The sequence below is a fragment of the Danio rerio genome, chromosome 7, assembly GCF_052040795.2.
Source record: "Danio rerio strain M-AB ecotype USA chromosome 7, GRCz13ab, whole genome shotgun sequence".
NCBI classification, from domain to species: Eukaryota; Metazoa; Chordata; class Actinopteri; order Cypriniformes; family Danionidae; genus Danio; species Danio rerio.
This window is the reverse complement of record NC_141027.1, coordinates 31,155,169-31,167,257: the sequence shown is the minus strand read 5'-3', so window position 1 is coordinate 31,167,257 and position 12,089 is coordinate 31,155,169. Positions and strand designations below refer to the sequence as shown.

The window sequence follows — 12,089 nt, the reverse complement described above, 5'->3', positions numbered from 1 at the left end:
TTACCCAAGTAGTCATATTTGACTATCCACTAGTCAAATATATTCCTGTATGGTAAGTTACATATACATGCAGTGTTGTGCATTTCCTCCATTAGATTTTAAAACAATATACATTTCAGAGACGGGATAATTAACTATATTCTGCATTGCCCATTATAACAATATTCCCTAAAATATTATATCATTAAATACCAGCTTATGTCTAAAGCCATGCCATTTGCATCACAGAAACCACTCTTTATATATTATTTAGCCCTAAAGGTTACACATGACTAGAGAGGACAGAGAAATAAAATATAAAGTGTCTAGACACTGACTAACAGCTCCTGTATGCACAGAAGAAAAATCCTCAGAGCACTGCTGTTTGACTCCCAGCATTCCTCACTGCTTAATGTTAAGCTCAAGTCATGACTGATCACCTACACATCCTGCCTCCATCTTTTTCTTCCATCCTCCATCACAGCCCACCGCCCTCTTCTGACGTCCAGATAAGACTCAAGGTTGTGCTAGACTGATGCAATGTACGAGGGATGATGTGATGCTGTTAACTTACAATTTTGGCATTCTTTCCACTTTTCCTCAGCTGCTGAACAGCGTAGGCATGCTCCACGTTGTCCATAGAGACGCCATTCACCATCACCACTCTATCGTTCTCTCTGCAGACAAAAATATACATTTATATTAATAAAAAAAATTTAAATCTTAAATACATTCTCAATTTATCATAAAAATATTATATAATATATTATAACATAATATTATAAGATCATATTATATTTAAACAATTGTTATTTCTGCTGCTCAACCCTGAAATCACAAATATTACAGTGCTGTATTATATTATATTATATTATATTATATTATATTATATTATATTATATTATATTATATTATATTATATTATATTATATATTAAAAATTACAAAAATGAAAAATAACATTCTATTGCTCTCATTGCTCACATTTGCTCTCATGGGCCACTTTATTAGGTACACAAGTTCAACTACTTGTTAACTTAATTACTTAATTTGCCAATCACATGGCAGCAACTCAATGTATTTACATGCTTCAATGTATTATATATGTTCAAGACTATCTGATAAAGTTCAAATAAAGCATCAGATTGAAGAAGAAAGGTAATTTATGAAACTCTGAACATGGCGCGATTGGTCTCAGATAGGCTGTTCTAAATACAGTACAACCAAGGTACCAAAGAGAATCTCTAAATGCACAACATTAAGGCAGATGAGCTACAGCAGCAGAAAAACACACCTCACTGTCACTCATGTCAACCAACAAAAGAAAATAGAAGCTTAAATTCAAACAGGCTCAACAAAATAGGATGATAGAAAATTAGAAACGGCTGCTTGGTCTTGACTTCTACTTTGGCATTAGGATGTCTGGTTCAGAATTTTAAGTAACAGCATGAAAGTATGATACATCCTACAATGTATCAATGGTTTAGGCTGGTGGTAGTGATGCAATGGTGTGATGTGCACACTTTGGGCATATTAGTACCAACAGAGCATCTGCGTGTCGCTAGCCATGTCAATTACTTCATGAGCACAGTGCATTCATCTTCACAAGGCTCCTTCCAGCAAGATTACGTACCACATCTCAAAGCTCAAATCACCTTATAAACCATTTTCTGACATGGAGTTCATTATACTTAAATGGCCCCCACAGTTCCCAGTCCAATACTCCAATCTCAAGCTCACCAGTGCAATCTCATCCAATAAAGCACCTTCTGGATGTGGCGGAATGAGAGATTTATATCGTGGACGTGCTGCTGACAAATCTGCAGAAACTATGTGATGTTCTCTTGTCAATTTATCAAATGAATGTTTCTAGCACTTTGTTGAATCTACTGTATGTGACTAAGAATTAAGCCAGTTCTTAAAAGGCAAAAAACATGTTTATAAGGCGTTTAAACAGTTGTGTGGCAACAGTGTGTGAATATAGCCAGCATAAAAAAAGATAAAAATTAATTCATTCTATTTTTACACGTGATAAATACAGCCTGTAGAAACACTTTAACTGACATAGGGCTCAACAATAAGGACTGCCCGATGGCCAGGGCCAGTGTGTGAAATCCTTAGCAAAGTACACAGGATCGTTACTGGCCTGATTGGAGCAGTGCTGCCTCATCACTAAAGTTAAACTTACCTGCGACTATTTGTCAATTGCATCCAAATACAATCTTAGAATCAAGAAACAGTTTGTGCTTTTAAGGCTTTAAATGCTATCTTCTCTGTAATGTCAAACACCATATTGCTTTTTGGTTCCTCTTATGTGATTGTATGTTGTGAGCACGTTATTTTATTCCGTAACCTGGTAACAAGGCAGGGCAAGCCAAGTTTATTTATATAGCACATTTCATACACAGTGGCAATTCAAAGTGCTTTACATAAACAAGAATAAAAAAGACAAGTATAAAAAATATATATTATTATTAAAAACATATTAAAATGTGTTAAAACTGGTTATAAAAGAATGAAAAAGAAAAAAAATACATAATGGTGCAATCTGCTGGACGTAGCACACTGCTCATCCAGTAAAGGCACAGCTAAACAGATGTGTTTCAGTTTTGATTTGAATGTGCCTAATGTTGGAGCACATCTGATGATTTATGGAATCTGATTCCAGCAGCGAAACGCGTAGTAGCTGAAAGCCACAGCTACTACATCCCTAGTACAGCGAAGAGGCAGAAACAAAGTTGAGGCTAAAGCAAAACATCTGTTTCCAACATCTTGGAAGCAGAGATTTACATGGATACAACACGAACGAAAAAAATGATGTTTCGCACAGTTAGGCATCAGTTTGCCAAGTCAGCCACTTTTTGTTAAATAATTTAGAACTGCAATAAATCACCTGCACATTTTCCAAACTATGAATTTTGATCGTTTAACATGTATTTTAAAATTATTAACAAATTAGATTTGCAGACATTATTTTCAACATTAATTTAAACATATGGCCAAGAAATAGCTATTAACTTTTTCAGTTGAAAAATCCTTAGAGTTGAACCCTGCCGGATTCTCCATCTTTTGCTCCACTAAGCTGACACTATGCTCCGCCCTCTTTTAAAAGAAGCACAATCTCATTTGAATTTAAAGCGACAGTCACCGAAATGATACAATTTGGATTAAGGCCTAAAAGAAGGAGTTTTAAAGAGTTCTAAAACATTATTTGTGGTGTAGTTTGAGCTAAAACTTCACATACACACTCTAGGGACATCAGAGACTTATTTTACATCTTGTAAATAGGGGAATAATAGGGCCCCTTTGAGGCAAAACCTAGTTTAACCTAGTATGAGCAAAGTGTACCCAATAAGGTTTCTGGAAAAGCATATTGTATATTTGTGTACAAACTAATATACTGAAATAAATAAGAAAAATATATTCCTAATAAAAATAAAATAAACTTTAAATGGATACGATAGTAGTGCATAAGTAAAATACACAAATACAAATGACAAAATACTAATGTATAATTTATATAACTCTCTGATTTTGATTTAACCGTTTATGTAATCTATTTTAAATATCTGGTTTAGATATTTAATATCTTACTGTAGAAGTCCCTCTGCTGGTCCCCCTTTGAGTACATCTGAGATCACTATGGAGGTCTCTCCACTCTGAAAATGAGGGTTGTCGCGGCCCCCTGAGATGGCGATTCCAAACCCAAAACCCGGTGCCTGTAACACACACAAACATAGAAACAAAATAAAGAGTGAGCTCTGGGAACAACATACATTACATGGGAGAGGAATGGGGAAAAAATATGTAGGTTACTCTGCATGTGTGAGTGTGCGTATTTGTGTGTGTGTAATGCCTGGCAGCTTTTTAATCCCCCAGGTGTCTGAAGCTCAGAGGTTTTTTGCACTGAAGCAATCTCAAAGAAAGACAGAAGAGAGTGAAAAAGAATGACAGACAGATTCCAGACAGATGGCCGGAGGGTTGAGCTGTGTTCAGAGACTTTCCTGATGACACGGAGCGTCCTGACACACACACACACACAGGCCTGTTCTACCTCTCTCTGCCATCCAAACCATCTGGACTGTGAGTGTCCAGCTCTTCCTCTGAACACAAACAGCTATAAATCATATCACGAGTCTGAGCAGGTGAAGGGGAAAGAACTCAGTCTTGTTTGTTTAGTGGTTGGTAACAGACCAGTAATACTGGCCATGTAATACTGCTATCCAGGAGCCGACTGACACAGCTGAAGAGATTGCACCTATAATAAAGTCTCTGGTAAAAGGCTTAATGCCCCTACACCTGTTATCTTGTCTAGGCTGTCAGTACATAAAAAAATAATAATAATAATAACAACAGGACACAAAGGGACTGCCTGAGCTCAAGTTTAATACAGACATCATGTTATGAAACTGATCCAAGAAGTGGACTCTTACAGGAGGGGCTTAAAAAAATACTGTGCCTAAATGGCGCTTGCGTAATCTCTCAGTCTTTCTCGGACTTTGGTTTAGATGCGTTTTGAGCCTAGGAACATGCAGGAAGAGGAAAAGGAACAGGAAGTGGAGCAGAGCAGGCATTTTGTCCTCTCACACTCTGCTTCCTGCCATCTGGGGGATTGACTATTGTGTACTCAATGACCACACATCCTGTAACTAGCCATCCCAAAAGAGAAGAGAGAGGAAAGAGGGACAAAAATAAAAATAAAAGCAAGTATGCATCAATACAACAAAAAAAGTCCTGTTCAAAACCAATAAGCAGATTACTATTTTGATGTTATGGCTGGTAACTGGTTAATGGCCTAAATTAACATTAGGTACTACCCACTGCTCCAGGTGTGTGTTCACTGCTGCGTGTGTGTGTGTATGCATGCACTTGAATGAGTTAAATGCACAAAATACAAGTACGCGTCACCAAACCAGGCAAAAAATAAAAAATTAAATAAAAATGACGACTTTCACAACATTAATTTGTTTTTAAAAATATATATCTTGTTATTCTTTTAAATTAACAGATTCTACTGTAAAGTCTAAGCAATGTAAATTGAAAAATAATGGTTGGTAACCCTTGATCACTTTCCCTAGGCTAAGACCCTACAAATCAGGGGTTACCACAGCGGAATAAATACTTTGGCATACATTTAGCACAATGGATGCCATTCCTGCCACAACTCAGCCCTGAGAGTTAAACCCACTATGTTGGGAAACACACACACTCTCACATTCACACATTGTGGCCAATTTCATTAATTTTCTTCGGCTTAGACCCTTATTCATCATGGGTTGCCACAGTGGAATGAACGCCAACTATTCCAGCATAGATTTCATACAGCGGATGCCCTTCCAGCCGCATCCCAGTCCCAATAAGCACCCATACACTCACATTCACACATACACTCACTCATACATTATGGCCAATTTAGTTCATCCAATTCATGTCTTTGGACTGGGGGAAAACCAGAGCACTTGGAGGAAACAAACGTGGGAGAACATGCAAAGTCCACACAGAAAGGCCAACTGGTCACACATACATGCATACACACATAGACTTTTTAAGATTTGCTAACCAAATTAGATGAAACAGCACCTATGATGAAAATCAACTTCTGTAAACTGTTAGTACAGAACGGTGTGTAGGTAGAGTGTGTCAATAGTCATAAAGACAATAAAGCCTCCTTTCCACTGCACACGACAAATGACAAGGGACAGACCGGAAGTCATTCATTTCCAATGGAGAGCAGTCCGGGAGCAGCATTGAGTTCCGATCATCTCCGTATGTGGAAAATTTGGATCCGAATTGAGCTACGGATCCATTGAAATATTTGAACTCCTGTGACTAGACCGTATGCGACCTGTCGACTGGATATGATGTATTCCAGTGTTGTCCAAGCAGATCCGTGCGCAAGAGATAAAAAAATAGGAGTTTATTTGGTTATTTTTTGTATTATAAAAAGCCTATATTAAAAAAAAACTTTTCTGTTCACAAATGTAGGTAAGAAAGTAATACAAATATATTTTTTAAAGTTGTCTCCACATTCCCTCCAATATTTTAGCGGTCTATGAGTTTCTAGTATTCATTTATCCATTAAACTATGTAAAGGCACAGAGAATAAAGGCTCTTGCTTTTGCCCTCCTTTATTTTGGACACCTTGAGAATCAGCTTCTCCCCCGTGGTGCACGACAACACTAAAAATACCGTACGGCTGCCACAAGGGGGCGTATTCCGACAGTCATGTCCAAATGTCATGTGCAGTGGAAAGGCGGCTTTAGTCTCTTTTTTTAAATGTCCCGACAATAAAATAGGATCCAAATCCCTCCCAATCTGAGGCCAACCAAAATGTGAAGTAGGAGTGCGGTTTCGCCGCCCACCGAATTGACTGACAGACGCCTATTAAAATGTCTCTATAGTAACGCGTATAATCATATCCACAAGACAAGATGTGCGCAAAGCAACTGGGAATAAAAGGTCTCAGCTCTCTGTGATCATCTGCACCTCAAGAATAAGTTTACAAGTTTCAAACGTTTTTAAATCAGTGCATTTTTCTAATAAATACAGTCAAATAGCTACGTAATTCATCATCACAGCCGCACAGTGTCAGTACAATCACTACAGTGGATCACAAATTCGGTTTATTTAATACAATAACAGATGTCCACAAAGCAGTGTATATTAACGTGTATCCTGACACATTTGCCGTGTAAAAAAGCGTGTGTGTGTGTTTGCGAGCGTGCATGTGTGTGAACTTCATAATGTCACTGTGTGACTCATCGTTACAAAAAGGCTTGAATTAACTCCACAACAAATATATCAACTAATAGTTGGTAAAGTTTTTACGTAAGGGAAGCAAGGGAGATCTGCTTCATTCCTGTCTGTCACTGTGCTGTTTATCTACATGAAGGCAACACACACGTGGGAATAGTGGGCGGAGAGAACCAGCTCATGTGCATTAAAGGCACAGGTAACAAAAACAGCAGTCCAAACAGCTCAAATGTCCCGGATTTAAAAAGGTATGATGGGTATTTTGAGCTTAAACTTGACCGACACATTCTGGAGACACAAAAGACTTTTTTATATTGGAAACGTGTAAAACATGCAACCTTCAAATATAACAAAACTAAAATGCATTTTGTTTGATAATGAAGAATAAAATAAATATTTAATATATAATAAACACAATTAAATAAATAATTGCTAATACTGGCTGACAACTGACTAAAGAAAAGAAAGAAAACAAAAATAAAACTAGCCCTCATCAGATTATGAAGTGTGAAATAAAAAAGATTAAAGAAGCAACAATTGAGAACAGGAAAAAGAAGCAATGTTCAACACTCACCCTGTGAAGAGTCACCGTATGCTGTTCCCATATGACAGTTTCCTCCATTGTTGTACTCTAGGAGAGAGAGAAACAGAGAAAAAGCAGTCTGTTAGGACAACAGTCAGAGCACAGAGAATGAGTTTGTATCAGCAGGTATTTCTCCTCTTTGTTTATGGTGTGAGGTGATTTTACTTTGACCTCCATGCGCTGCAAGACTTAAGCATATTTACCAAACCTGCTCTCTACGCTTGAAGTCAATCTGTATGTGTGTGTGCTGGTCTGACGCTGGCTGCCAGAGGGCTAAACAGTGCTGCAAAGCTGACTATAGCCATGAGCACCAAAGACACACATACATACACAAAACTGAATCAACATTACAAAGACTGGATCGGCTATAAACAGGATCTGCTATCCTCATTTTAACACAGCAACATGAATAAAGCCTGCAAACATTACAGACTGTTATCGTCACCAAAAGTTCTTATCATTTTACAAAATAAAACAAAAAAAGCATATGATTAACAGAACTGAAACAGAATGACCCAGAGTCCTGAAACACTAGCTGCGTCCCAAATGGCACACTATACACTATGCACTCATGCACTATGTACTTATGCACTTACACACTCAACAGGGTAGTATATGTATGTAGTGTCGTCCCAAATGGCACACTAATGTTTTTTTTACTAAGCTGAAATTCAAACCGTTTCCCTGATGCCAAATCATTGAAGTAAACGGCCGAATTATCAAATATTACCTGCCGTGAGTATTGCCGCAATCACTATCGGGAGGCGCTATAATCACTCTCGTAAAAGAATTTTGCTTTCACCATCCACATTAAATAAAGTTATTCAACATGTGCGTCCGATAGCTCCGCCCCTTCCGCTACGTAAGCAAACCTGCGGTCGTTGAGTGCGTGAAGTGTCCATCATTACACACTTCATTTTAGCGGCTGAATGAGTGCATCATCCGGGTAATTAAAGTGCACTTACTATTTTTAGAGTTTTCAGTGTGAACGCACTACTTACACTATTTATACTACAAAATGGCGTAGAATAGTGCATAAGTATGCGATTTGGGACGCAGCTACTGAATTTCTCCCGACTAACCAAATGATGCTTGAATGTCTGAACACTTCTCTGCTTTTTTTATGCACACATCATGTACACACACATGAACAAGACATGGTAGTAGAAGTCAGTAAAGACGACAAGAGAGAGAGAGTGTGAAGGAGTGATAAAGACAAGGAGAGAGGAAGAGAGAGGGTATTTATAGCTGTAACCCTGAGCTGAGGTGAATGGTTGGTGCTTCTGCTCCTTCAACCCTGTACTGTAGATGCCAGGCTAGATTAATTATTACAGTATGTCTTAGAGCGCAGAAACAGACTCAAGCTCCTACCATGCACACATTTTGTCTCAATAAAAATAATGCTCTAATTATTTTACTGTATATCTCAAAGTAAAAAAAAACCTTAAGGTCTGATCACTATTATTATTTTGCCTCCTTATAATATGAACAATTAAAAAACAAAATAAATAAAAATGAAATAAAAGTAAGAAAAAAAAACAATAAAAGTAAGAAATTAATAGTGATATAAATACTAAAAAGAAATTTTTAAATGAAACAGACGGAAAACAGGTACAGCAGTTTTAAATAATAATGAAATAACTTTATTATTCAATATGTAATGTAATTAAATATTAGTAATTGACTGTTTTGGAAGCTTAATCAAAATGCAGCACAACAATCCTTTTTTGTCTCTTAAGCGTTCTTTACAGCACAAAAAAAGAACACACAAAGCTTTACAACTAAAGAGAGCTAAGGTCTCTTAAAGAAATATGCATTTATAAATGGGGTATATGCACACAGACCTTTAATTTCAGTCAGTCAACCTCAGTGCTTCCTGTGAACTGTCTTTCCACTATAAAATTGCCACGATTAAGGTCTGATTTCTTTAAAAATCAGTGATCTTCACTGCCTGATAGATATATGATATAAAGTTGGTCACAGACCAAAAAAAAAGCACTGCGATAAATTACATTCCACTCGACATGTCCTTAAAATATGACAGATTATTTTATCCTATTATTTTCAATAGTTTCTGTGCTCGTCTGCTGATTAGGGCTGGGCGATTTAGCCCAAAATCAAGATCTCAGTTGATTGAATATTTTAACTTAATTATGATTAATGAACGATTCTTTTTTTTATTTTATTGACCTCCTCCGCTGCAACACCCATCAATACTACCAAGCTGACCAATCAAAAAGATTGCGCTATGCGTCGTTATGACGTGTAGTTACATTTTTTGAGAGGTCGGCATTAGCATTAGTCATGGCGAAAAGTATGCGAAAGAGTAAAGACTGCGAAACTCTATAACAGGGGTCACCAACCTTTATGAAACTCAGAGCTACTTCTTGGGGTACTGATTAATGTGGAGGGCTACCAGTTTGATAAACATTTCTCAAATAACAAATTTGCTCAATTTACTATTAATTATACTTTATGTTTTTGGTAATATTTAATAATATTCATCCATGTGAAGACACTGATCATGTTAATGATCTAACAAAAGTTATCAACAATGATTTAACAGGGTAGGAAATACCCTGTATTTAATATATCAATGTGCAACACTTTATTTTTTTATATCTATGCAAATATTTACATTTTTTAATGATTACTTCTATATTAGATGAAGCTTACTGGTAAGTGGCGCTATGGTGAGCTATTTTTTAGAACAAGCCTGTGGGCAACACATGAGATCCTCGCGGGCTACCTGGACCCCTGCTCTATAAGCTGCGCTCAACGCAGAAGTGTAAACAGAGCGGGTCATGTGACTCCATAGGGAATGTAACTGAAGAAATTGACCTGGAAAACTTTGATCGATTATAGGTTCTGAATGTCAATTTTGATTACTTTTCGATTACTCATCCAGCCCTACTGCCAATTCTGGCTAGCGGTTACACAGTCTTTCATCTCGATTTACACTTAAACAACTAAATTAATGCTTCAGTCTATTCAACGGATTGTATTTTAATCACATTACAACATCGATGCTGTAAAAAATGCTGTAACAATAAGCTTACACAAGAAGTTTATCATTGGCTAAAAAACAACTTATAGAAAGAAAGACGTGTTTGGACATTAATGTCTGAATGCGTAATTACCAAAAGATCTGTGAAGATTTCTCTGCATGAAAGACTGGCGAATGGCACCTGCTGGATGATGTGTCAAGATGATTGACAGGTGATGAAGAAATAGTATGTCCCAAAGTTTACATACTCTTCTCTTACACACTCAGTATTTTCTTCGCAAAAATAGTACATACTTTTAGAACGTGTTATAAATATGCGAATTGGCATACTATATACCTTTAACTAATAATTTTATAGAACTAAATTACCTAAAATATACAGCATAATTACCGTTAATATTATTTTAAAGTAAATCATAGAAAAATCTGTAAATATCTAGAATTAGTATGTTTTACATTTAAATTATAGTGTGTGTACATAGCCACACGACACACAGATACTATAAACACCCATATTTAAATATAATAAAACATAAATCTTCAATAAATTATCCACCCCAGTATGCTGTACATCCCCCTTGTACATTTCTGCGCTAAACACAGTTTAACCCTGTGACCTGTTTACCACGCTGCTCAGCAAGCACCTCATTCAAGCCCCTAATTGCCACAGGAGTAACATTCAGTTCATGCCCCCATTTCTACCCCTCTCTCTCATGGTCAGGCTTTATTGTGAGAGGATCTGACCTATTTGAAAGGCATCTACCTCCCACAATCTCAACAACATACCTCTGTCCCCTCCTCTGACCCTCGTCCACACATTCCTTTTATGTGTCTATAAGGTCAGAGGTGCTGGATTCATCGGACTGTAAGAGGCGACAGCAGGGGCCCGAACCATGAGAAAAATGCCCATGCAGTGAGCCATGTGACAGACACTGAGAGAGAGGCCTAGGGGGTCTTGTCCTTGGTGGCGGATAAACAGCAGACAGTTCAGGCTTGAGAAGAATGGCCCCGTTACGCCTGCGTGAAAGCTGCGACAAGATGACCAGCAGAAACTGTAAGGGCTAGAATGAACTACTTTTACTCAAATTTTGGCCTCCATTTAGAGCCTGGACAAATCATTATTAGCTTCTGGGAGCCAGAGAAAGAATGTACGACTTATAAGTTTGGTGTGATGCTCCTTTACTATGCTTGCATCATTTTTGCTATCTAACTAGGGCTGGGCAATTAATTGAAAAGTAATTGAAATTAACATTCAGAAGCTGTAATCAATCAAAATTTTCCAGGTATTTTTTTTCGATTACTTTCCCTACCGCGTGTGGAGTCAAGTGATCCCGCTTTGTTAAGGCTGATTTATACTTCTGCGTCAAGCGCACGCATACCTGCACACCTCTTAAAAAATTTAACTACACTCTTTGTGATTGGTCAGTTTGGTAGAAGTGACGAGAGTAGGCGCTGAGAGCCGCAAGATCGTTGGAGCATGTGTTTTCAGTGTCAAATCCAGTAAAGGAGCTCCAAGTGGAGATTTTTGTTTTGTGTTTACCGTATGATTAGTGTTGTTGCACATCCGCCTGTTCCCACCTCTAAATGAGCTGGTTTTAGCTTTTTGTACATTAAAGAAGTATCCAGAAAAAAAAAACATGAAGAAACTCGATACAGAGTTGAAAAAATACATACATAAATAAAATAATCGTTCATTATTGTAATTGAAATAAAATGTTCAAACCAATGAGATTTTGATTTTACTCCAATTCGCCAAGCCCTATATCTA

At 37.3% G+C, this 12,089-nt stretch overlaps 1 protein-coding gene across 50 annotated transcripts in view; it reads right to left on the bottom strand.

The window, feature by feature from the left end:
• tjp1a (tight junction protein 1a) overlaps window positions 1-12,089 on the bottom strand; it is a 196,508-nt gene that overhangs the window by 51,106 nt on the left and 133,313 nt on the right. For all 50 annotated transcript variants that reach the window (XM_087261217.1, XM_087261222.1, XM_087261224.1 and 47 more), the window contains 3 exons: window positions 7,306-7,362; window positions 3,573-3,697; window positions 554-656 (listed from right to left, as the gene is read on the bottom strand). In XM_087261217.1, the coding sequence (XP_087117343.1) occupies window positions 554-656; window positions 3,573-3,697; window positions 7,306-7,362 (285 nt within the window). The remainder of the gene's footprint in view (window positions 1-553; window positions 657-3,572; window positions 3,698-7,305; window positions 7,363-12,089) is intronic.